The 27,749-nt window shown below is 39.1% G+C and overlaps 2 protein-coding genes across 11 annotated transcripts in view; one reads left to right on the top strand and one right to left on the bottom strand.

Moving 5' to 3' along the window:
* Positions 1–27,749, bottom strand: part of gpr155b (G protein-coupled receptor 155b) — a 698,693-nt gene that overhangs the window by 421,189 nt on the left and 249,755 nt on the right. The gene's annotated exons all lie outside the window — the stretch shown is intronic.
* The window catches only part of kcnh7 (potassium channel, voltage gated eag related subfamily H, member 7), a 155,839-nt gene that overhangs the window by 81,562 nt on the left and 46,528 nt on the right, over positions 1–27,749 (top strand). For 5 of the 10 annotated variants that reach the window (XR_012407653.1, XR_012407654.1, XM_073953686.1 and 2 more), the window contains 2 exons: positions 9,563–10,024; positions 19,018–19,232. Coding sequence is in view for 8 of the 10 variants with exons in the window: in XM_073953686.1 (XP_073809787.1) it covers positions 9,563–10,024; positions 19,018–19,232 (677 nt within the window). In the remaining 2 variants the exon portion in view is untranslated. Of the gene's footprint in view, positions 1–9,562; positions 10,025–16,281; positions 16,303–18,768; positions 18,793–19,017; positions 19,233–27,749 lie in introns of all 10 variants that reach the window. The other 5 variants (XM_073953687.1, XM_005165792.6, XM_073953691.1 and 2 more) reach the window with 3 other exon arrangements.

Below are 27,749 nucleotides of genomic sequence, written 5' to 3' on the forward strand. Positions count from 1 at the left end.
TTTTGCACACCTCTCGATGGACTATTCCAACACCTTGAATTTGTTTTGTTTTGTTTTCAGCTGTTCTTTTGTAGATTTGCTGGGATCATTGTCTTGTTGCAGGACCCAATTTTGGCTAAGCTTTAGCTAACGGATTGAAATTGTGTTCACTCACACCTGAAGGCTCCAGACCTGCTCAAACTGCTTCTGAGGATCAGTTCAGCCATTTGATGAGCAGTGCCTGACCTATCTTATGCTACAGTATATTTTGTTTTTCATCTTATGTATATTTTCCAAATTTTTAGACTTGCCAAAGATCAGATAGGATAGCGCTGGCGCAGTGGGTAACACTGTCGCCTCACTGCAAGAAGGTCGCTGGTTCGAGCTTCAGCTGGGTCAGTTGGCATTTCTGTGTGGAGTTTGCATGTTTTCCCCGTGTTCGCGTAGGTTTCCTCGAGGTGCTCTGGTTTCCCCCACAATCCAAAGACATGTAGGTGAATTGGGTAAACTAAATTTTCTAGTGTTTGTGTGTGAATGAGAGTGTATGGGTGTTTCCCAGTGATGGGTTGCAGCTGGAAGGGCATCCGCTGCGTAAAACATATGCTGGATAAGTTGGCGGTTCATTCCGCTGTGATGACCCCTGATTATTAAAGGGACTAAGCCGAAAAGAAAATGAATGTATGAAAGATCAGTCCTGATATGGAAAAAAACGACTTTTTCCTAAGACTACTTACATGACTAAATGACTAAACAGGTCAATAAAAAAGACATTAATGTTGATTGAGTTTTAATATTATTTTAGACACAATATTTTATGTTTTTTTATTGTTTTCTATTTATTTTTTTATGGTTATTCCAAACATAGAAGGTGCAATATTGTCTTAGTTCATCCTTTGAGCCAATGATTCAGTGATCCACTTTGAGCAAATCATTTGAATGAACGATTCAATGAATCGCTTATAAAAACAGGGACTTGCTGCCACCTGAATTCATTTTTAAAGTCACGTTTGTTTATATAAATGAGTGCACTAACTTGCTGGGCCAGGATTTTTTGTGCGAAGTGTGCATGTTCTGCAAGTGTTCTCCTGGGTTTCCTCTGGGTGCTTTGGATTCCCCACAGTGTAAAGATGAACTGGACAAAGTAAATTGGCCATAGTGTGTGAATGGCAGTGTGGATTGCAGGAGTTGCTGTACTCTCAGGGCTGGCTTGCGGCATGAAGGGCATCCGCTGAAGTAATTGGCAGATCATTCCGGTTTGTGCGACTTCTGATAAAAGAAGGGAACAAACTGAAGGAAAGTGTGTGAGATATGTTGTCCCAGCACACAATAGACTGTAGCATGTGCAGAACATTAATATTACATTTATCTTAAAATGTAATTACATTTTGCATTTTATATATATATATATATATATATATTTATAGGTGGCACGGTGGCGCAGTGGTTTGCACCGTCGCCTCACAACAAGAAGGTTGCTGACTTGAGCATTGGCTGGGCTAGTTGGCATTTCTGTGTGGGGTTTGCATGTTCTCCACGCGTTTGCGTTTTTCTCCAGTTTCCCCCACAGTCCAAAGGCATGTGCTGTAAGTGAATTGAATAAACTAAATTGGACGTTGTGTATGTGTGTGAATGAGTGTGCATGGGTGTTTCCCAGTGTTGGGGTTTTAAACAGGATGAAGATAACCATTCATATTTTTCCTTCATTTAACACTTCCCTTCGGCAATAACAGAAAAGACTTGGATTCATCCCGGAACACAAATTAAGTGCAATTTACCTTGATCTTTAGATTATAAACATTTTTACCCCCTCCCAACTCCCATCCCCCCACCCCCCCACAGTCCAAAGACATGTGGTAAATTGGGTAGGCTAAATTGGCCGTAGTGTATGACTGTGAATGAGTGTGTATGGATGTTTTCCAGAGATGGGTTGTTGCTGGAGGGGCATCCACTGCATAAAATATGTGCTGGATAAGTTTGTGGTTTATTCAGCTGTGGCGACCCTGGATTAATAAAGGGACTACGCCGAAAAGAAAATGAATGAACAATCAATGTGAAAAATACAAAATATTACATACACATTGCTGAATTACAGTCATTTTTCTTTAAAACAAACTCAAAAATCTGTCACGTTAATGCTTTGACTGTTTAAAAGACTGCTGACGCTGTGTGAAATGTCAACAACACAAATACAACAGAAACAGATGTCATATGCTTTCCTATTGGACCCCAGTAATATAAAGCATTCAGCAGTTCTCTTGCACCCAGTAGAGGTATTGCCCAATAATACAATATTTGATCAAGCTGGTCTCACTGGTCCATAAATAATTTACAGCTATTTTCTCTGTGGCGGATATGAAAGTCAGGTAATGAAACCACGTAGAGTCCCGGGCCGCCTGGACCTCCAGAGGAGAAAGAGAGATGGGGGAGAAGAATTGTTTGATCCACGTCTCTCCGCATCTTCTGTCTGAATTTCACTGATGCTGATGTCCCAGTTTTCCCTCCATCAGAGACATTTCTGCTTGTTTAACATTCAGGCGGTTCTTGTTAAAGATTCACGGATGCGGGTTTCGCCGCAGAGGCCCATCAGTTTAACCTTGTGTGATGCCTGCTGTCGTGCTGCGATTTGCACTGAACGTAATATCTGTTGCAATGTTTTTTTTTTAGCTCTTCATGTGTTAGAAATTATCCTGTGTTTTATTCTACGTTCTCCTTATTCCCTTAGTGCGACACAAGCGGTGACCCTCACTGGCACCCTTTCTACTGTAGACTGAGAGCTGTAAATCAGTCGGGGATTAACGGATACTTAAATAGACTTTTGTTCATTGTGTTGTGCCACTAGGGTTTTAGATTTTAGACACAAGGGTTGCAAAAGAAAAAACAAAAGACCCCCGTTATGCTATTTGAAACGCTCCACATTTGATTTTGTTAATTTTAATACTTTCACTTTGGATATACTTTGCAGTGTCACCTGTTTTTTGAAATGTCTGATATGGTTTGTTTAAAGAGGTGGTCCACTACGATATCAAATTTTAAACTTTACTTGATGTGTAATCAGGCCGGTGCATCCATAGAGGCGACCTAGGTGGCAAATAGAGAGCTCGGCGTCCCAGACACCCCCCTTACCTCTCGCGCCCTCAGTTTTATCTGCGTCTAGGGCGGCGTCCGCGACACTACCCTCACCACCCGTGCCCTTAGTTATATCTGCGTCTAGGGCAGCAAAATAGAGAGGGCGGCGTCCGCGACACAACCCTCATTACCCGCGCCCACAGTTATATCCACGTCTAGGGCGGCAAAACAGAGAGAGCGGTGTCCGCGACAGCTCCCTCGCCCCTAACACCCCCCCTTCACTTTAGGGTTGTGGCGGCTTTGTCTAGAGCGGAAGTTCAGCTTGCTCCGGCCCTGTGTGTAATGTAGCTGTGTGAACATAAACAACTTCTCTGAATGTAAGATGCTTAAAGTTCAGGGCAAAGGGAGACATTGGCTTTTACAAAGTTAGCTTAGCAAAGCCTACTGCGAATGAATTTGGGGACTACAAAAAAATAGATCAGGGCTAGTGAGATCACAAGGGTGTCCGGTTACGCGTATTCACCACACCCATACACCCCGTGCAGCAAAGGGGCATGGCCAGAGAAAGAAAGCTAAAATGCCGTCCAAGCACTGCTAATTCACCAGAGCTGATTCTGTTTCTGTATTTGGGCTTCCAAAGGACTCAACACAAAGAGAGAAGGGCTTACAGTTTAATTTTAATTATGCTCCAGAGAATTATAAAAAATATATAGCTAGCATTTGACAAAGGACAGCTTCCAGAATCACTCCCATTTCAGTGCTGGATTTGGGTCCTCACATCTTGTGAGTGTTTTTATTTGTTAAAATTGATCTATCACTTGCCCAGTTTCTAGCGTTAATGGTTTGTTGTAGCGAGGACTTAAACAAGAATGTAAACCATGGCAATTGCTGTTTGGCACTGCTAACAATTTAGCCACAAATTTATATTTATTAGTCAAACCGCTGTGAACAATCTTCAGCAGCGATGCAGTGTCTCTCTTTGCGGACGGTTTCAGTGTCTCTTTATGCAGCCGCTTTCTGTACATTCTACATCTCAAATAACACACTCGCCAAAGATATGTGAACGTTCATAATACTACTAAACCTTTTTTATTTTGAATTTATGTCAAAGACAAGTGTCAGGTTTTATTTTAGAGAGCAGGCGTGAGGTTCAGCTGTGTGCTCTTCATTTTCTGTCTGATTCAGCTACTGTTTCCACAGCGCAAAAGGGCGTCCTTGTAGGGGTGTGCCACGATCTGCGAATCACAGCACATTATGTTAGCTGACCAATCAGAGCCCCTTGAGAGTGGGCCTTTCGGAGGAACTAGGAAATTTCATGTTAGCTGAGTAGCTGTATAAAATCAAAGTAAGATATATGAAAAATGTCGCGGATGCCGCCCTCTCTATTCTGCCGCCCTAAATGCGTATATAACTGAGGGTGCGGGTGGTGAGGGTAGTTTCGGGGACGCCGCCCTAGACGTGGATATAACCGAGGGCGCGGGTGGTGAGGGTAGTGTCGGGGATGCCGCCCTCTCTATTCGGCCGCCCTAGACGCGGATATAATTGAGGGCGCAGGTGGTGAGGGTAGTGTCCCTGACGCCGCCCTCTCTATTCTGCCGCCCTAGACGCGGATATAACTGAGGGCGCGGGTGGTGAGGGTAAGGTCGCAGACGCCGCCCTCTCTATTCTGCCGCCCTAGACGTGGATATAACTGAGGGCGCGGGTGGTGAGGGTAGTGTCACAGACCGCCTAGGTCGCCTCTATGGACGCGCCAGCCCTGCCTGCCCCCTTCAAGACACCCCTTTTCGTATTTGCTTTTCATTTGATGCACTTGAGTTCAACCACTCTCACTGGCAGAGCTGTGATCAAACAAAGCGCTATTGGCTACACTGTCCTATTCTCTCTTCATGTTTCGGTTGTGGTTACATCAAACATTGAAAAAAAATGCATATTTCAAAGCACTTCACGGGACCTTTTGGTGCAATTAAAGTACAAACGGAAATACAAAGTCTGAACAAATAGATTTTCCTTACCAACAAATATTAATCCAAGCGAAACAAGCAGACACCCAATAAAAAAGCTGATACTGATATTTCATATTGATGAACACCTAAAAGACAGATGTAAATTTCAATTTCTGCCAATTTCAGCTCTGAAATGAACATGATGGTTTTAAATGACTGAATAACAGCTGCAGGTGCAAAATATGCATCGCAAAATATAGTTTGTGATCACATGTCTGTTTTATTCTGTTGATATGTGATCCAAATATTCCTAGCTTGAAACAGGTGGAAATATGAGTGGTTTGTGGTGTGTTTCTATGGAGATCCCAGTGTAGCTGCCATTATGGCCTATTGTTTTTTGCCCACCAGGTTTCCACATAGGTCACGTGACTGAAAACTATCAATAGCGCATGTTGGAGGGTTTTTCATGCCGTCTACACAGTGAGACAATCTTTACTATAATTGTGTTGATTTTATTTTAACAGTTTAAGCACAAATCTTCATGTTTTGGAAGTGCATGCAAAGTGGGTTTGCTTTTGTGTTGTCTTTTTTTACAACACGAATCAAACTCTTCCAGCTCTTAGATTCAACTACAGTGTTTAGGGATCAGAGTAGACATTGTTCACCAGATGGCAGTTTAGACCATAGGCTGGTGTTATGCAAATGTGCTAGAAACCTGTGTGGGTTTGTGCAAGAAGCAAGACTGGAATGACTTGTTTCAGGCTGTTCCAAATTGGTTCTCTCTTTTGGGAGGCAGCAACTTATTGCACACTTTGATCTTTAAAAATGTGCGGAACTTTTACATTTATACAGAGCTGTGTTACGACATCAGATGTAATGTCTGAAAAGGCATAGTAGGAGAGCTTAAAGGGATAGTTCACGCAAAAACTGAAAATTCTGTCATCATTTTCTCACCCTTCACTTGTTCCAAACCCGTCGTTTTGTTGAACACTAGAAGACTTTTTTGAAGAAGACTCTTTGAAGGAGGCTGGACTGCATTGACTTCCATAGTATTTTTTTTTTCCTACTATAGATGTCAGTGGTTATAGGTTTTAGTTTTCTTCCAAATGGAATTAATACAGAGCAACGACGGAGAGAGAGAGAGAGAGAGAGAGAGACAGATGAAACAGAGAGCCAGTCACGAATACTAAAGTTCAAAGTGAACTACAAGGTTTCTCAATAGTTATTTTTTAAGTTGTAAGTTATTAAGTTGTACTGGGCTTGCTCATCTACTCAGAGCAGGTGTGACAGGATGCCCATGTTTTCAAACATGTTAATATACGCTGCTGTATAGAGATAATAGCTAAGTTACTGTACACTATGCAGCTGTGGGAATTCCAGCGACTATGAATCACATAGCTCCAAAAGTATACTTCAAAATGCTATAAAAAAATACAATGTATACCACTTAGGCCAAACCCTAATTCTACCCCTTTCCCTTCCCTTTACCCCTACCCCTTTTTTGCGCATTCCTGTGTGGGGAAAGGGGTAGATTGCCCTTCAAACAGAGATTTTTCAGGACCACATTCGAAACCAAGGGTTAAGAAAGTTTCCCAGAATACACCAGTGACAACGGCAGGATAGTTACACCCGAAAGTAAGGAGATCCACAAATTAGTATTTTTTATTATTATTATTATGAATTTTTACAACAAACAAGCAAATGTTTTAATACATTCATAATCGCGTTTGTGTTTTACCGTCATGCTTTTAAAAAAAAAAAACGGTAAAATAATCTATAATCCATTATAATAACTCCTGTATAGCAGTCCCACAACATACTGTCACTCGATGACACTCGAATACCCTGTCAGAAAAGTCTAGTGGCTGGAAATGAGTTTTTTACAGTGTCTGCTATAATGTTAATGTTTTTTTTTTGGTGTGTTTACATTGATGAATATGGCTACTGTGTAAATGCACAGTACAGTTACGCTCTTATTGCCACATTATATTGTTATGATAACATGATAATTTTGCCTTCAGTGATTTCCTGAAGATAAATACCTAAAAATAACGCAACTGGAATCTCTACAGCATTCGCCATCGTCTGATCTCATATGAAGCAAGAGAACGCAATGACATATGATGACATGTGCAGGTGCTGTAGTGGTGTCCAATTTCTTAGGGGTAAATTTTGAAGCCCTTCCCCTTCACACTCGGTTTTAATGGCTTAGGTGAAGGGGAACGCGTAGGGGTACAAAATAGAATTGGGATTGGGCCTTACTGTATCTTGAGGGGCAGTTAGATCACAGAGATTTGGAACAAATCTTTTAATCACAGTTTTTTTTTGCAAATCGTGTGGACATGATAATACAGTGGTCCCCAACCTTTTTATCACTGCGGAACGGTCAACGCTTGATGGGGGGGCGGTGGTTTGTAGGTTATTAGCCGACCAGCAACCGTTTTCTCAGAGGATGACAAGCTGACAAAACATTGCTGTGTTTGAGTGTTCTGTGTTTTTCTGAGATAAATATTCTACCGAAATGTGTTTATTTCACACAACATGAAACTGATTGGTCAGTTCTTTTCACGTGACTCGTGGCATTCAGTCAACTGGGTGCGTCTGGAAGGTGCAATCGCGTTACACTACTCGTGTATGCCAGCCGTGCACCTCCATTAGAAATAACGAATATGTGCAAACTCTAAAAAAAGATGCGATATGTGAACACCCGCCGTCATTTGCAATCTCTAGCAGTTCTTGTTGCACAGACATGCTGATTTCACCTGATTTGTTGACAAATGGGATTTATTCCTTGGCAGTTTGCAGGTCCTTCCTTTCCAAAGCTGTCAGAAGATGTTTTGCAACTCGTGGTTAAATTTGGGTGTTCAAGTGACTAGGGGTGTCACGATTTCGATTTTTAATCGAAATCGATCGAAATTTATGCTCAATTTCGATTATCGAATCAAAAAATAGAATCGTCGATGCTGCCACGCCCCCATGTCACGTCAGCTTGGCTTGCCAAGCGGGAAAAAAACAGGCTTGTTGAAGTGCTTGTTAAACTGCAGAAGCAGGAGACCCTTCGACAGAGCTTAAACCCTCTCCTCTTTCAATGAAGTCGCCGGTGTGTAAGCATTTCGGATTTCCAGTGAGTTATGTTGACAACATTCGTGTTGTCGACAAAAAACACAGTTTTGCAAGCTCTGCTATGTACGTTTTACGTACGGTTCGTCCGATAGACAACACCGGTATCGCAATCCTCTGCCCGCCCCCGTTGCAAATCCGCTCGCGAAAAGTACACACTCAGGCCCTGTTTACACTGTGTTTGTTTTTAAATGGCATTTTAGAACGACAACGATTTGACATACACAGTGGCGAGTAGCATTTCTGAGCAGCCCTCCTTCCTCTCTACCTCTGAAACATCACGTGACCACACAGACGCAGACGCAGAAACACACACAGCCATATGAGCTTGAGACAGCAGGTCCAGGCAGTCAGAGGACTGCTTCAATCTTTCACTCACTTGTACTTGGTCATTTTAGCGAACACCTCAGATACTGTTGGCTGGTTCCTGTTGGTTGTGCGTCTTTTTTACTGACGCCATTATAATGACACAGATCACTGCCTATTCACGAGTCCCGCAGAAAAAGTGAATGACAGGTGGTAATTATGTGTGTATCTTGCCTTTATTCATTTACTGTATGATTTGTTTATCGGTAAAACAAAGACCATGCAGGTCTGGTAGTTTAAACGGTAGGCTACAAATAATTAATTGGTCATTAATTAATTATTCATAATCGAAAATCGAATCGAATCCTGCCTTTAGAATCGAAAATGTAATCGAATCGAGGATTTGGAGGACCCTTACAAGTGACCGAGATGTAAGGAAGAGAATACAGTCATTCTTCAAAATAAAAGATTTTTCAAAATAAAAGATCGTTCAGACTCGGATAAAAAATAAAATGGAAATAATTAACAATTTCTTGTGCAGCCCGGTACCAATTGTTTCACGGACTGGTACCGGTCTGCAGCTTGGTGGACCACTATGATAATACACTTCTATTAATCAGTATCAGTTGGTGGTGAAAACCACACTGCTACATCACGGTGCAGTGGACCTCAAAATATCTGGGATTTAGATCCTAGTTTAATATCTGGAAATTCAAACAGACTTGTTTAGTTTATATCACTCCAATATGACTGTACGCACTATACCTATATACATTTCTGTCCAAACAGCTCCTAAAAGTGGCTTTTGCATGATATGTGTGCCCTTTAAACTAATTTAAGCTTAGGGCTGGCATGTGCATATATAGGCAAACTAGGCAGCCACCTACACAGTGAAAAGCGATTAGTTACTTTACTTTAAAAAGTACGTAAACTCATTGATTTAGCTTCTTTAACTATGTACCTGGTTGGTTTAGTTAATAATTATAAGGCAACTAGTTTACTCTCTTTTTTAAGTAAAGTCAACTTATCGCTTTTTACAGTGTAGGGTGGCAACGCAGGGCAGCAAAATGGAGAGAGAAAACAATAAAGAATAAAACATATCCTTTTATATTGCATCCACTGAAGCATTCTCCATCTCTTCTTTGCAGAAAAAGGACGCTTCTTCCGTTTTCGTCTGCCTGCGCCACTAAGCATGCTGGGAGTCAGCAAGCAATCGCTCCCTCAGGAAGACCCGGACGAGGTAACCATCCATTCGGCTGATCAAAACGAGAAACACTCTTCCTGCTCGTCCTCTCTTTCTCTGTCCCTTTCTCCACGTGAGCTCCACCCACCCACCGGCGAGAGCTGTAGCCCCTCCTACGGAAACGACACCCGTGCTCTGATTGGCCAGAGTTATCTTGGGTCTTGCTCGCCCATCTCAGGGCCACAGGATCACTCATCTCCACGGGGCCCCTGGGAGCGTGTGGACCCTCAGGAGTCACTCGCCACTGCGTCCAGGAGAGCATCACGGGCCAGTATGTGCACATTCAGGAGAGCATCTTCTACACAAGATTTAGAAGGACTCAGCACACACACACAGAGGACATACCGCGACCGCCACGCTAGCGAAGGTATGCACACATCCAAAAGTTTTTAAGATCATATAACTCGGGGCCAGATTTACTCAATTAGCATGAGAGCGCAATGCTATAAAAAAGCGCAGATGGAAGTGTAATGTAGTGTGGGGGATCTACTGAGAGCACACAACACAGTCACGGCAGCTCATTCCTTTAATGGCCAATGCTATCTACCAACAGCAAACCTTCATCGTGTTGCGTGATTCATTTAAATACTCTTCTCCCTTAGATGTTGAATCTGAAAGGTAAACTCCTAAAGTGTAAATGTAATATGTTCAGTTGGTAAAAGAAATGGGTCCATAGGCATCTATTTCTGCTCCCCACACCTAATGGAAATACAACCAGCCAACTTTTCAATTCAGTTCAATTCAATTTATTTGTCCTCTAGGGGCAATTCAAGGCATGTGGGGAGGCACCATAAAACAATGGATGCACAGATCCCGATACTTAGATCCGATATTGGTTCAATACGCATATTTTATCTGGATCAGGTATCGGACAGCAGCTGGTACCGATCCAAATCCAATTTTGTGCATGCGCTATATTCTGTGTAATTTACAAGACAACAAAGCCATGAAGGTAGCCTATTATAAGCCACTAGAAAGTTGTCATGAAGGCCTGCCTGCTATATCCCAAATGTTCTAAAGGCATTCTATAGTTTAATGTGAAGTACAGATGAATATTCAAGTAATTCAATTCCTGTTCAGTTCAGTGCTTCGCGCAGCAGCATTTCAGTCGTTCTCCATTCATTCACATTTCAAACTGAGTGTCGCATTTGTTTATGCCAACACAAAAAACTTTCTCCAAGACTATTTGTTCCTGTTAGTTTGAATAATCAGTGGAGAAATGCGTTTAGTTTTGCATTAAATGGCTTCATTTAATGCAAGGAGTTTATTCCTGTTTTGAAATCATGTTGCGCTGTCTGTTAGATCAGCAGATCAAACTGGCAACACTGAAGTAGAGGGGGTTATTACCTGCTCTTCACACACAAGGTAGGCCTACTTGAAACTTTAAATTAGAAAAGGCTCAATAATACATTGGACAGATCCTCAACGGACTGATTTATTTGTCCTTTTTGCCACTCAGTTTTAACAGTGTCCGCAAATATAAGAGAACCTTGTTTTGAACTTATTCCATCTCACTCACGGTGAGATTTGGCGAGGAATTATTAAGTAAAACTCACCTCAGACAGTTTATTTTAGTCTGCGTCAAACCTGCAGGAAAATATCAGGCTTTGCTAAAAGGCTGGTTATTTTACAAACGATTAGTGTCAGTAGTGATAGCCTATTGCAGGTTTCAAAGGAAAATCTTAATATTAGAAAAAGGAAACATAACCTAAACTGGACCACAACATATCAATGTCAAAACCAATGCTCAAATAATGTAGCATACAACACACATCATGTTCTTAGTTAGATTGTGTCGTCTGTCATACACTGTAGGCCTATAGGTCTGTTATTTTTACTAAAGAAGATGTATTATTTAAGTTTGTCACTAGAACTAATTATGGTTTAAAAAAACGCCACAGTATCGGGATTGGATCTGTATTGGGCGATACTTAGAATTTTGGTATCGAGATCAGATCAGTTTAAAAAAAATGGTATCAGTGCATCCTAATATAAACAATATTATTGCCAAGCAAAGCAGAATTTACTACTAATTAAACAACAATACAACAATAAATAACAACAAGTATACTGATTAAATATATATAAAATGCATACTAAAAATTGTTACTATTCAAGTGTGTTACATTTGGGGCCCTATCAAATACCCTGCTTAATAAGGCACAAGACATGTTTGGCACGATTTATTGCTATTTTAAGACCAGCGCAACAGTAATTTTCACGTTTTGCGCGACATTGTTTAAATAGCAAATCAATTTGCGCCATTTTGTCGACTCATGGGTGTGCTGGTCTAAAAAGGAGGTGTGTCAAGGTGCATTATTGTCGTGTTGCTATTTTGAGGAACTGAAATAGACTGCGCCATTGAGACATTTGGAGACAGTTCTTATATGGGGCATAAGAACGTGTGTTTGGATATAACTTAGAACTGCATTTAGAAATAGTTTTGAAACAAATCTTTGCGCTTAACAAACAAAATTCAATATGTAGACTAATGGATGTCTTCAGTGGAGTGCACAACATTGTTTCCTTATCCACGAAAGTAAAGGAGTAAAGTAAAGAGTAAAAGTAAAGTAAAGAGAAAGTAAAAAGGCCGAATGGAGGAGGCTCATTCTTTATCCTCGCTACAAATGGTCTGTTTAACTGTTTTCTCGCTAGCATTCAGTTAACTAATAGAATAGAACCAACAATGTGACTACTCTCTATAAAAGAATAATTACTGTATACTATTTGAAATACTTGAGCAAATGATAACTTGAACACTTTAATACTTAAAGTTTTTCTCTATGCAATGACAAATTAAAGTTGTTTTTGTCTTAAAAAGAGAAACACATGCACAGTGTAATATATTAGTGTCATTAGTCGAAATTATCAACATATTGACAAGAAAAATGTGTAACAGATACCTGACATGGTAAATTTGTCATTTTCTCAATTTAAAGTTGGTCGGCTACATATAACATTGTTTGTTATTTATTAAAGCTGAACTGTAGATTCCCATTCCATTTCATCTTGCTTCTGTTTTTTAAATGCAGCCAAATCAACACTTAATCTGAAATAACAGATGTAAACAGGAATAAACTAGATAAAACTCCTATACATTAAGTGTAATTTTTTACTGTAACTATAAATAGAGATTTTAACAGATTACATTAACTGATATCCTGGTTTTGAAGCATACTGGAAAATAAAACTCGTCTGTGATCGCCTTTATATGAGCTAATGGTGAAAACAAGTTCAGTCTTTTTGTTTAGTTTGGAAAACAAAACAAAACCTCTGAAGCATGAAATGAACTAAAGTCAATATCATGAATAATGGCAGGTCTGATTAGACGCTTGCATTTTTCAACATTATTGGGTGATTTTGAGAATGAAATGTGCAAAATCTTTGCCACTAGTGTTTGTATCACAAACTACAGAGCTGATGTGAGATCAGACAATTTTGGTTTGCTAATTCAGAGTATTTTGTGTTTGTCCTTGAGTGTCAATGCCAGTTTATCCATTTTTCACTGCATGTTCTTGGTAAATCCTGCTAGTAGTTTGTAACAGCAAAAGAGTGTTTGTACTGGCTTTAGATTTGAATAAATCTGGCCCTTTATTTTGTAAATTCACTAAAACTAAAGAACTGGAATGGGAAGAAGTTAAAAACAGATAAACAAACTGTATTGCATACACACCGTTGACTCCTTTGTGGGGATTTCCCATTCACTGATCTTAATACAGGTAATAATTAAAACTTTTTAATATGTAAAAACAAACATACTTTACTACTTTAGATATGAGTAGGATATTTCTGTGGGAAAAAAAAGTAATTCTTAATTATAGAGTAGGTGCTGTGTCAGATTTGTTCTAAATCAGTCAAAGTATCAAGCCAACAATATCAGTAAAATTTCCACATTTAACTGTACTTAAACATTTAAATGTAAAAGTAATCGTTTTTTTTTTTCCCAACTCTTGACTGATAAAAACAAGAGACAGGGCGATTCTCTCATTACAATGAGTAATTTTCTCATTGCCTTGACTTTGTAAGGCTGTAGGACATACAGTAGCAGATGTTAAACTGTGACCTATATCTTTAAATGTGTTACCTGAACATTACATTTATCACCAGCTGGTTTGAAAGTTGTTTGGCACCTGAATATACTGTAGTTGTCGGACTGCCTATATTTGCACTCAAGTCACGGTCATTTTTAAGTGGTGCTATAGCTTAACTTAATTAAAAAGCACTGCTTTAGGCTAAAGACCTCAAATGACTGTGGAGATATGTCTGCACAAGGACAAATGACTATATGTGAAATTACATTTCAGATTGAAGTTAAGATCGGCTCTGGTAAATTGCAATAAAATTCACATGAACGTGATGTGACTGGTAATTTAGTGAGACCACTTTTTTTGAAGGTTCAGCTCTCGCTATTAACAAACTGTTAACTGTAACTTTTGCCTCAAGGAACTCCTAAGTTGCTGATTATTGATAGTTAGTAAGGTAGTTTAGTTTAGTAGGTTTAGGGATGTATAGTAAGATCCTGCAAACTGCTAATATGTTCATAATAGGCAAGCTAATAACAACTGCTTAGTAGTGGGAATTGGTCCCTTTGGTAAATTTATACCATATACACTCACCGGCCACTCTATTAGGTACACCTTACAAGTATTGTGTCGGACCCCCTTTTGCCTTCAGATCTGCCTTAATCCCTTATGACATAGGTTTTACAAGGTACTGGAAATATTCCTCAGAGATTTTGCTCCATATCGACGTGATAGCAGCACGCAGTTGCTGCAGATTTGTCAGCTGCACATCCATGATGTGCATCAGATCCTCTGCCATTCCACCACATCCCAAAGATGCTTTATTGGATTGAAGTCTAGTGACTGTGGAGGCCATTTGAGTACAGTGAACTCATTGTCATGTTCAATAAGTCAGTCTGAGATGATTTGTGCTTTATGACATGATCACGCGTTATCTTGCTGGAAGTAGCCATCAGTCGATGGATACACTGTGGTCATAAAGGGATGGACATAGTCAACAACAGTACTTAGGTAGGCTGTGGTGTTGACACATGTTGGTACTTATGGGCCCAAAGTGTGCCAAGAAAATGTCCTCCACACCATTTCACCACCACCAGCCTGAACCGTCGATACAAGGCAGGATGGATCCATGCTTTCATGTTGTTCATGCCAAATTCTGACCCTACCATCTGAATGTCGCAGCAGAAATTGAGACTCATCAGACCAGGTTACGTTTTTCAATCTTCCATTGACCAATTCTCGTGAGCCTGTGCAAATTGTAGTCTCAGTTTCCTGTTCTTAGCTGACAGGAGTGGTACCCAGTGTGGTCTTCTGCATACCTCGGTTGTAACGAGTGGTTATTTGAGTTACTGTTGCCTTTCTATCAGTTTGAACCAGTCTGGCCATTCTCCTTTGACCTCTGGTATCAACAAGGCATTTGCTCCAACAGAACTGCCACTCCCTGGATATTCACTCTTGATCAGACCATTCTCTGTAAACCCTAAAGATGGTTGTGCGTGAAAATCCCAGTAAATAAGAAGTTTCTGAAATACTCAGACCAGCCCGTCTGGCACCAACAACCATGCCACATTCAAAGTCACTTAAATCAACTTTCTTCCCCATTCTGATGCTCAGTTTGAACTGCAGCAGACTGTCTTAACCATGTCTACGTGCCTAAATGCATTGAGTTGTTGCCATGTTATTGGCTGATTAAAAATATGCGTTTACCTAATAAAGTGGCCGGTGAGTGTAGTTGACATATGAGGTATGTAGAAATGAGATACTCTAGTATAATTTCCTCAAATTTACACTGAAGTATTGTAATGAAGTATATTTATTCAAGTACATTTTAGATGAAATCTGCCCTATGTGCAAGCAGTTTGTGTTAATGTGAAAAACAGCTTGGAGGTTGAAAGTTGTTAAAAAGTTCATTGACCAAAAAACATCAAATGAATCATCTCTCAATTATTACCATTATCTTTAAAGCATATTCTAGAAACAACAAGGCTAACTTCACCTAAAAAATGGTCTTTGAAAGATTTTTAAAGGGATAGTTTACCCCAAAAGGAGCATTTGTTTGTGAAAAGTTTACGTTTTTTAAAGAATGTTGGAAGCTGGTAACCATTGATGTCAATAGTTAGAAAAACTAATATTATGCAGGTCTCTAACATTCATATTCTTGGTTTGCGTGTCAACAGAACATAAAAAACTAAAACTAATTTGGAACAAACCGAGGGTGAGTGAATAATAACAGAGTTTTAATGTTTTGGTGAACTATCCTTTCAAATATTGGCAGGGTATCTGATAATATAGGTGATATAAAACCATTCAAAATGTATTATTCTTCTTTTTACATTAGAAAAGGTTCAAAATATTAAAAATAACAAATTCATAACTGTTAAATTTACTCAAAATCCTTATTCATGCCTGTAGTTCTTTCCATCTGGGTGCATTCCCATAACACAAAATGACTTTTAGGATTTACTATGAGAATTTTTATTTACTCACTCTGAACTCACAGTTTAAAACCTAACAGATCTCACCTATCACTGATGCTTTTGACTGCCTTTCACTGTCTTTCTATCCTTTCACCCTGTCCATCCGCGATCTGTTGCTTTCTCAGATAATGGCCGTAGTATTAAAGGTAACAGAGATGTTATCTGCACATGCCTGTCTGCCTGCCTGTATGAAGCATGCTCAGGCGTACACTGAATGCTATTTAAAAAAACTGAAATAACTGTGACAAAATATCTTTCAAAATACTTACAAAGAAGTGTATGTGTGACCAATTGAAAAAAAAGGGACAGAGGAGAGATTTGCATGTGTAATGCCTTCCGTGATGTGAAAGTGCATGGGAAAGAAAACACTTTCTGTATTGTTTGAGCTGATCTTTTAGAACTAAGTTAAGCTTTTGCAGCATTTTCTTTATTTTCCCCTTTCTCTCTGAACCTAACCCTCATGTTAAAACAACACTCCACTTTTTTTTTTCAAAATATGCTCATTTTACAACTCCTCTAGTGTTAAACAGTTGAGTTTTACAGTTTTTTAAAATCCATTTAGTCAAGCTGGCGGGAGCACTTTTAGCTTAGCTTAGCATAGATCATTGAAAATGATTAGACTAGGGATGTCCAAACTCGGTCCTGGAGGGCTGTATCCTGGAACGTTTAGCTTCAACCCTAATCAAACACTCCTGACCCAGCTAATCAAGCTCTTACTACAGTAGATATACAGCACAGTACTATAAACTTCCTGGCAGGTGTGTTGAAGCAAGTTGGCGCTAAACTTAGCGGGACATCGGCCCTCCAGGACCAAGTTTGGACACCCCTGGAATAGATTGTTAGCATCTCGCTCAAAAAATACATTCCTAATTAAATTGTCCTATCGAAAGCTTGACTCTTCTGTTGTTACATTGTGTTCTAAAGTTTGGCAATTTTCTAGGCCGATGTGGCTTGGAACTGTACTCTCGTTCTAGCATAATAATCAATGAACATGGTTGCCGTTCCATGACATACATTGTACAACGATTTTACACAGTGCCTGAAAATAGTCCCCAGCTATGTAAATGAACACATGACCACCTGCATAATATTGCGAGATCATTGAGCAAGATGCTAATGGTCTAATCTGATTCAGTGATCTATGCTAAGCTAAGCTAAAAATGCTCCTGTCAAACACTGATATCAGCGGAATGGATTGAAAAATTGTGAAGCTCAACTTAACTCTAGGGCAGTGGTTCCCAAAGCGGAAGTCGGGACCCCCTGGGGGGTCAAGGGACAATGACGAGGGGTCGCTTTGGGATTTCCAAAGCTCAAATAAAATTTATTAAACTATTAGAATTAACATATCTTATTAATAACCCTAAGAAGATAGTTAATAGTTACATTAAAGAAACAACAACAACATACAAATAAAAATCCTTTATCTTTCAGCTTTTTTTTCCATTAAACTTATGGGTTCAGGTAAAACTTTCTGACAACCTTTATGGCACTCTTATACATTAAAAATAAGATATTTGAGGTTAATATTACATTTAGCCACAGCCATATCACCCTGCAGCCCAAGACCGGTTACTCACTGAAGCTAAGCAGGGCTGAGCCTGGTTAGTACCTGGATGGGAGACCACTAGAGAACACTAGGTTGCTGTTGGAAGTGGTGTTAGTGAGGCCAGCAGGGGGCGCTCAACCCGTGGTCTGTGTGAGTCCTAATGCCCCAGTAAAAGTGAAGGGGACACTATACTGTCAGTGGGCGCCGTCTTTCGGATGAGACGTTAAACCGAGGTCCTGACTCTCTGCGGTCATTAAAAATCCCATGGCACTTCTCGTGAAAGAGCAGGGGTGTAACCCCGGTGTCCTGGCCAAAGTCCCTCTATCAGCCTTTACGATCATGGCCTCCCAATCATCCCCTTCCACCGAATTGGCTCGATCACTGTCTCTCCACTCCACCTATAGCTGGTGTGTGGTGAGCGCACTGGCGCTGTTGTCCTGTGGCAGCCGTCGCATCATCCAAGTGGATGCTGCACACTGGTGGTAGTGTGGAGAGACCCCCCTCATGATTGTGAAGCGCTTTGGGTGTATGGCCATACACAATAAATGCGCTATATAAATGCACATTACATTACATTACATTACATTACATTACATTTAATTAATAAATTACTATAAAAAATGTATATGGTTATTAAACTGTTGCATTTTGTGTTGTCAATATGCTCATGTTCATATATAACTATAGTTGTGTGTGCAACGTTTGTATATTTTTAACCACCTTCGAGAAAAATGGGGGTCTCGAGTTACTGACAGTGTTATTTTGGAGGTTGCAGGCTGAAAAGTTTGGGAAGCCCTGCTCTAGGGGAGATGGAAATGTGCCAATTAAAAAAAAACGTGGAGTCTTCTTTTAGGGTTAATGCTTAGTACAAGAGAATGCATTGTTTAGATTCTTGTAGCATTTTTTTTTTCAATATATAAGATTGTTTGGACCATTTCAGTTAAGTGACCTGTTTGCATCAATGAGATGGTTCAAGATTCTATCTGACCTCACTGTCTTTTTTTTCCTTAAGTTAAATCATTCTCTGCTCCCCCTCCCTCTCTTTCGCTCTCTTCTCATTGGCTAGTGTCGCGCTCTTGGATGGCTGGGGGTATGGCTAGAGCTTCACTTCTTTCATTTAAACATTGGCATGTTTCTGTCGTCTGTGCGTCTGCTGTTTTTGTATCTTGTGTTTGCAGTTGACTTACATGTTGTTGTTGTTGTTGTTGACCACTGTTAATCTGGAAAATCTCAGTGTTGATGTCAGTTTTAAAGTGATTCCTGCTACATTAAACAGAGTTGCACCTTGCTTATGATTTGTGTGTTTATTCTTTAGGTCCATTTAATCAGATCAAGTCCAGCCTCCTGGGCTCCACGTCTGACTCAAACCTGACCAAGTACAGCACCATCAACAAGATCCCACTCATCACTCTCAACTTCTCAGAAACCAACCATGACAAGCGGCCATCATCTCCACATTCCTCCGAGAAAACCATCATCGCACCAAAGGTCAAGGATCGAACACATAACGTCACAGACAAAGTCACACAGGTGAGAGATGAACATTAAATCAGGTAAACACTCATCTGTTACTATAAATGCACCTAAAAATGGAGTAAGCAATGTGATTTCACAAAAAGTCATTTGTTACGACAGAATGGTTAATGGTAAATAAACTAGTTTAAAGTTATAAGAATCAGAGCTGTCATCCTCAACAACACTGATCCATTTATTTGTCATAAATCATCACTGATTATTGTAGTAACCCTAAAGGGAACCATGTCATTGTGGCAGGAATTTTTCATTTAATTCTTTTGTTTTGTTTTATTGATGTATTGAAATGCTTTGGGTGAATGACAATACTCAATAAATGTGCTATATAAATGTACATTACTTGCAAATATTAAACGAGAAATGCAACGTAATTACAGTATTATTATTGTTAAGTTTTATCTGTAGTTGTGCATTTGTTTTTTATCCATAAATCCCCTTAGGACACTGTTTTTCAGTTGCAAATGCCATTAGACACCATATAGTTACATCTAGTTTTACCACGATCTACAATTGTATGAAAGATACATACAAATGTCATCGTAAAAACGATCTTCAGCTCCAATTACTAATGAATGTACATTTCTAAGAGACAAAATTTGTTAAATGATTAATATTCCAGCAAAGCTACTAAATATTGTGCTTGTGCCACCTGTAGAACTTGATGGCATTGTTTCCACTGCATATCTCAATGACATTAGAATAGATCTTTGGTTTAGCTTAGTCTATAAATTACCAAAGCTTTTGGCTGTGAAGGGGAGAAATATATACACTCTCCAGCCACTTTATTAGGTACACCTTACTAGTAGCGGGTTGGATTCCCTTTTGCCTTCAGAACTGCCCTAATCCTTCGAGCCATAGATTCTACAAGGTACTGGAAATATTCCTCAGAGATTTTGGTCCATATTGACATGATAGCATCACGCAGTTGCTGCAGATTTGTCGGCTGCACATCCATGATGCGAATCTTCTGCTCCACCACATTCAAAAGGTGCTCTATTGGGTTGAGATCTGGTGACTGCGGAGGCCATTTCAGTACGGTGAACTCATTGTCATCTTCAAGAAACCATTCTAAGATGATTCACACTTTATGACGCGGTTATCTTGCTGGAATTAGCCATCAGAAGATGGGTACACTGTGGTCTTAAAGGAACGGAGATGGTCAGCAACAATACTCAGGTAGGCTGTGGTGTTGACACAAGGCTCTTTTGCCACTAATGGGCCCAAAGTGTGCCAAGAAAATATCACCAACACCATTACACCACCACCATCAGCCTGAAACCAGCCAGTTTCCTGTTCTTAGCTGACAGGAGTGGCACCTGGTGTGGTCTTCTGCTGCTGTAGCCCATCCGCCTTAAGGTTGGACATGTTGTACGTTCAGAGATGCTCTTCTGCATACCTCAGTTGTAACGAGTGGTTATTTGAGTTACTGTTCCCTTTCTATCAGCTCAAACCAGTCTAATCATTCTCCTCTGATCTCTGGCATCAACAAGGCATTTGCTCCCACAGAATTGCCACTTACTGGATGTTTTGTCTTTTTGGACCATTCTCTGTAAACTCTAGAGATGTATATATAAACAATTCCTCAGTACTATATAGAAACTATATATTATAGTATACTGTATATAGTGTAACTGTATATAGTAGTGAGAAAGTGTGTTGTTGTTGTTGTTGTTTTTTTTTGTCAATTTATGATGTGCCCCTACGTTTTTTGATTGTTCTCCTGACATTTTAAGCAAGGGGTTAGAGTGCTCCTAATACAAGATTTAGACTGGAGCCATGTTGCAGATAAATCAAAAATAAATTTATAACTAAAGCATTGGTCACTCCTTGCATGAAATCCATGTCATGACATTTCAAATGATTCTTGCTTTTGCATTTCTTCCATAAGTTACTGGATTAACTGAAGTAACACTGTATTTTTGCAGAGAGACATAAAATCATTTCCCCAGACATTCACAGCTCCTCTCTGCAGGAATGATCTACCTAACTTTACCTGGACAGCTCAATCTCTTGCATCATTCAAGAGACAGCAAAAAACTTCATCCTGCTGACTCTTCAGTAAAAAAAAAAACTCTCTATACAGATTCTGTTTACACTAAATAACCTCCAAAATGTAGGTTCAGGAGGAGCCTAATCATTCATACAAGCGGCCATCATTAAACTGTCCCAGTGACAGCTCTTCTGGCATCCCTCCACTTGTCCGTCTCCTTCGCTGTTTCATTCTCTCTCCTTTATGTGGTCATAAAGTTCACAGTTCACACAACACAAGCTGAGCCTCTGTAGAGAACAGAAAGTCAAGTTCATTAATCAGTTGTAAAACTTTAGTTTTTGACATGATCAACCTAAGTCTTCTCAATATGCCATTCTTCTCATTTTTCCCATCACATATTATAGCCATTATTGAAAACAAAAAGCTTAGCAAATATTCAAAGTGAAAAAAAGTCCTCTAGCTTGACAGCCGAATCCCTCACATCAATCAACAGACAGCTATAAAACGTCTGTGAGCACTAAACTTCATCCTGCTGACTCTTCAATAAAAAAAGCTGTATACAGGATGTCTATTTTGACTAAAGGTTCTCAAACGTTGGTTCAGGAAGAGCCTGATCATTCATATGAGCAGCAGTCATTAAATTGTCCCTGATACAGTTCTTCTGGCATTCCTCCAATCTCAGAACTTTTTACTGAAAACAAAAATAGCCCAATATCTGAAATTTAATGTGCTTGCATTGACTACACTGGCTGACGCATGGACACAGCAGTTATTATTGTTACCACCGGGGTGGATTTAGTGTTTTTGGGGCCCTAAGCTATTCCAACCATGGGTCCCATGTCCTGAAATGCACCCTTTCTACTTTTATTTCATTTTTATTTATAGTGTTGTTTTGTACATCGCTCAAGCTTCTTTTCTATGTTTTATCCTAGTGCAATCTCTACATTTTAAATGATTTATTTTCTATAACTAAAAACAATAAATATATATTTTTTATAAGTTTGACTGCTGGACTGCATCATAATGAGTAGTTTATTTTGTAATCAGGGTCCCCGCGGGGCCTTAAAGTCATTAAATGTCTTAAATTTAAAAAACAAAGTTTTAGGCTTTAAAAAGTCACCAAACATTTTCTTGTAGGTCTTAAATCATTTTAAACAGATCTTAGTTTTCCTCTGTCCAAGTAAAGCTACTCAATCATGCAGACATCCATCACCCACAGCCCATCTCAATAAAACCTTAATATATACAGTTGAAGTCAGAATTATAAGCCCCCCTGAATTATAATCCCCCTGTTTATTTACCCCCAATTTTTAATGAAGAGAAGATTTTTAACACATTTCTAAACATAATAGTTTGCTCTGTAGACTATCAAAAAATATTGCTTAAAGGGGCTAATAATTTTGACGTTAATGGTTTTGAAAAAATTAAAAACTGCTTTTATTCTAGCCATAGAATAAATGTTTAAATTTATAAATTTTTTCGGCTACATTCGGTAATATGCCTCAGTGAACTAAATTCATATATTTAATTCAATTACATCTATATATTAATTAAACTGGTTATTATGTTTTCAGTGTTTTGAGGGATATCGAGTGGTTCTCAATAACATTTGTGATATTAAATAAACGTTGACAGGTTTGCTTTCCTGCACCCATTAATGGATGACCATGAAATACTGCACATATCTTTTATTTTAGTGTTTAACTTCCATGTGCGAGCAAGTGTAGAATAAAACATAAGCTATGCATCTAGTTTCACAGACATCTACAACCTTTTTTTACACCTTTCTTAAAGAAATATGGGTCTCACTTTATATTAAGTGGCCTTAACTAATATGTACTTGTATTGATAGTTTGTTACAATGTACTTATTGGGTAAATACATGTGTTTATTGTGTACTTATGCTTAATTAAATACCTGTATGTAGTTACATCTGTAATTAACTAACTACTATAATTACATTTGTAAATACACTACTGACTATTCCCTACACCTTAATCCACCCTTAAACCTACCCAGACCACCAAACCTGTCCATAACCCAACCCCTATCCCAACTCAGGAGCACCACAAGTGTTCTCAAATACATTATGAACACAGTAAGTACATTGTATTTATTTTTGATGCAAGTACATAGTAGTTAAGGACACTTAATATAAAGTGGGACCCAAATATGTTTTGTGAACACTTGCGCTGTCTGTCGGCACTCTAGATTTGCCTGTTTTTAACCTATGAATTATTATTTTGGGCGCAAACATGCTTTCACAATGGTATATTGGTCATATGTATAATGAAGTTATCTATTATTTTAATTATTATTCATATTTAAGATACAGATTAGACCAAACTATTAGATGCTATTAACTATTAGATACAAACCAATGACTGTAAAAAATATGGACGACGCGACAGCCCTTTTTCCCATTGAACGCCTTGAGGGCAAAACGCCTGCTTGACGGGCACAAACTGTCGCAAAAGACTGCTGAAATTGGAGCCTTGACATGCGCAGAAGGACTGTCTGATGGAGCCAGAGGAGGAGCCGCGAAAATGAGCAGAGTCGAGCTTCCAACCAAACGCTTTATGTAAAATCAACCACGCCCCCCCGAACTTCTCAGCATGCGTTTGCTGTCATATCAACACAAATGGATGTAATAACGTTAACAAATATGAGGGTTTTATATATTCAATCGCGCCACCTCCGGACCGCAGCGCATAACCTACTCGCGGCATCGCAGGCTGATTCCGGCTCGCATGCGGCAGCACCGGCTCGCTCGGCCGCCGCATCTGGCTCGATTGACTCGGGCTGGAATCGGGTAGTGAGTCCAGGCATCCGGAGTAGGTCCAGCAGAGGTAACATTAGTCAGTCTGTGCTCTAAGAGATAAGTCTCCGGCAGGCGAGAATCTAGCCGGAACTGTGTTTTGCTATCTGGGTGGCTAGGCGTGTATCAGCAAACTAATAAAGCCCGAAAAAAGCCCTGAACTTAGCGAATAAACAGTGTTCCACCAGGATCATGTATGTCAGAAACTATAGTTTACTGCTGAACTCATTTTGTCATGGTAAAATAACACAGAAATCGAATAATAACACTTCAGTCTCCTGCCGAAGCTCAGACGCGCTGCTTTGAGAAACTGTCAATCACAGCTGTCAATCACGATGACACGCCCAGCATTAAATTACTGCTAAAATCAAACTGTTTACAAAAATGATGATCTGCACCTATTTCAGCACAATAACCAGTGCCTTAATCGACCAGAACCATCTTTCGGGACATTTTATTGCAAGTGTAATTAATTTTTTTATTTGGGCTCAAGTCTCCTTCATTAACACGGAGGAGGCGGGCTTTATGACTTGTACTGCAGCCAGCCCCCAGGGGGCGATCTAACGGCCGAGACCTTCACTCAAACGCAGGCTTGCGGCACACTTGATACAAACTATTTATCAACTATTAAAGGGCAGATTTTCAATTCGGCCCCCATACATCTAGTTTTGACTTCCTTTAGGGGGGATCAAGCATTAATTAGGGGGGTCAGACCCTCTTGTAATTTGCACTCTGGTTACAAGTTGACATTTTTCACTTAGTTTCAGGTAAATTAGCTAAAAACTATGAAAAACCTGCAATGTCTTAGTGATTTAGCATGAAGTAAATCAAATTGGATTGTTTTAGCATGCATTATAGCAAGGTCGACAGTGTACATGTGTACATGCAACATTAATGACTACATCTATTCTTAATATTGGCTCAGTTTGTTCATCTCTCCCTCCTCTTCTGTCTATTTCTGTCAGTGGTGCTGTTTTTGTTTGTTTGCCACATTATACACTTGTTGCCTGTAACTAAGCAGATGGCCAGTCACACACGCAGATGGCTTGTTTCGTCTTTTTTATTCTTTGTGTCGTGCTGGTTGAAGAGTTGGACTCTAATTAAACTGGGTCTTGGCATCTAATCCTCAAACTCAGCCTCCCACGCACTCGCAACCTTTACACCCAATGTGATTTCACTCGCAATGATCGACCTCTTTTTAAAAATAAGATATTTCTTGTTTCAATATACAGTATCTCTTAATAATGAAATCCTCAAGTTATTTAACTCAAAGTAAAAGTTTCTCACAAGCGCTGAGATCTCGCTGCAACAACGAGTTACAGATCTGATTAAGAATCACAGAGCTATCCATATCTCCGAGATAAACAGAACCCGTGTACAGTACATGTGGTAAAGCTCATTCTGAAGTAAGGTCACTAAAAGCAAGAGTTTGATTACCGCACTGCATTATTGATTCACGATTAAAGCCCAATCATTTATTCATCCACTGCATGGATGGCGTCATTCTGGCACTTGTCAGGTGACACAGACAGGATTGCACATTCACAGGGACGCTGAACAGGATAATGATTAGGAGAACACAAGCTTTGCAGCCAGCTTCTTTTCTGTTCATAATAGCAGACTTAAATAGTGGCCTGCTTCATCATTTTGATGTGTTTTGACCCATGTTAAGTGTTACGGACTCAAGGCAATTCATCCAGTGATACAGTATAATTATGTTTCTTCTCGCAGTCATTGCTGAAATATAAGATAAAAGAGTGTTAACTTTAAACCCTTCAAACCCAATTTTTGGTACATGGTGAAAATGACTTATTCAACCTAAATTATTGCCCATCTTCAATGCTCTAGTGAATAGATTTAAGCTAGGTAAAATTTTAAAGACACTTCAGATTGGATCTGAAGTGAAAGAAAGTTATTTGTTTTTTTTTTTTTTTGAGTTGTGCATTTAATTTAAAGGCAGATAAGAATGCTATGAATGTTTTATTATATTTAATAAAACATCTATGTATTTTTCAGTCTAATTTGTTTTAAAATTGTCCCAAAATCAAAGCTAAATTGATATTTTCCCCCCAAATTTGAAGTTGATAAATCAAAAAATTTGCTTTCAGTAAGATTTTGTTTGTGTGCAGTAACAAACATTACCAGCAAATGACTTTCACTTTCCACTGGCGACCATACAAGGCCACCCCCTATTTCTCTGTATGGTTTGAGCGATATAAACTATATGTTTTCATACTTTCTAAAGTAGTATATGGGCAATTTGGTGATATTTAATTTAAATTTAGCCTCTTTTTTTTTAGTGTTTTAGAGGATCCTTGTTGCAAGTTAATATTAATTATATATATATATATATAGTTGAAATCGAAATCTTAGCCCCCCTGTTTATTTTTTACCCAAATTTCTGTTTAACGGAGAGAAGATTTTTTTCAACACATTTCTAACATAATAGTTTTACTAACTCATTTCTAAAATGTAATCTTTGCTATAGTATATAATATTTTACTAGATTTTTTCAAAACACTTCTATAGAGCTTAAAGTGACATTTAAAGGTTTAACTCGGTTAATATTTTAACTAGGCAGGTTAGAGTAATTAGACAAATTATTGTATAACGATGGTTTGTTTTGTAGACTATCAAAAAAAAGTATAGATTAAAGGGGCTAATAATCTTGACCTTAAAATGATTTTTAAAAAATTAAAAACTGCTTTCATTCTTGCCGAAATAAAGCAAATAAGACTTTCTCAAGAAGAAGAAAAACTATTATTAGACATACATTTCCTTGCTCTGTTAATAATAATTTGGGAAATATTTAAAAAAGAAAAAAAATCAAAGGGGGGCTAATAATTCTGACCTCAACTGTATGTATATATATAGATGACATTCACTGAAGTTAAAACAGATATGACCTCTTAGTGGCCACAGCTAATGTGCCTCCAAGCAGATACTGTACCTACATTATTCAGTCATTTATAATGTAGTTGTGATTCATGTGTGCGTTTGGGTATACGAATAGTGAGATACAACTTACATGACATACAATACACATACATACTTGTGGAAGGCTTGGCAATTACTGTCAGAGAACGCAGAAGTAAAATGCTCTCTCATGTATCATTGGAGCTGTGGAGAAAAGGGCTGTGTGAGAATTGCCTCAGTGACATTGAGACTGTCCTAGTATTTCCCACACACATGCTGTCATAAATTGCTGTGCAGAGCAAAGCAGCTGTTGACTCATTTGTAATAATAGGCATCCAGGGTGTTTCTGTATGCTGTAATAAAATGCGTTATGTATAATGATGTGCGTTCATTTGCCTACTGAATGGCCAGGCTGGTCTCATCCGTTCAGTCTGGCTCCCTGATGGGAAGGACATAAGCGTCTTTCTGTGTGTAATTTTTTTTTTCCTCTCTGGCTGGATGGTGTGTGCTGTGGTCCGTGATTAACTCATTGCTGCTGCGGCCGTGACCTGTCACCATGTGGCCTTCTCTCTGCTTTTCGCATTACCATCTAAGAGCTGCTTCATTAAATTTGCATCATATGAGTGGATTTATCACTCTCTATTTTTTCAGTTCCTCAAAAACTCTCTGAAATAGACATGCGTCATCATGCTCTATGTGATGAATTCACACTCCAATGAACCCCCTACCTTTTATAAAAATAAAAACTCCATATTATGTAGTACAATGTTAAGTGTGCAATCTGACACAA

The sequence above is a fragment of the Danio rerio genome, chromosome 6 (assembly GCF_049306965.1).
Source record: "Danio rerio strain Tuebingen ecotype United States chromosome 6, GRCz12tu, whole genome shotgun sequence".
Lineage (NCBI taxonomy): Eukaryota > Metazoa > Chordata > Actinopteri > Cypriniformes > Danionidae > Danio > Danio rerio.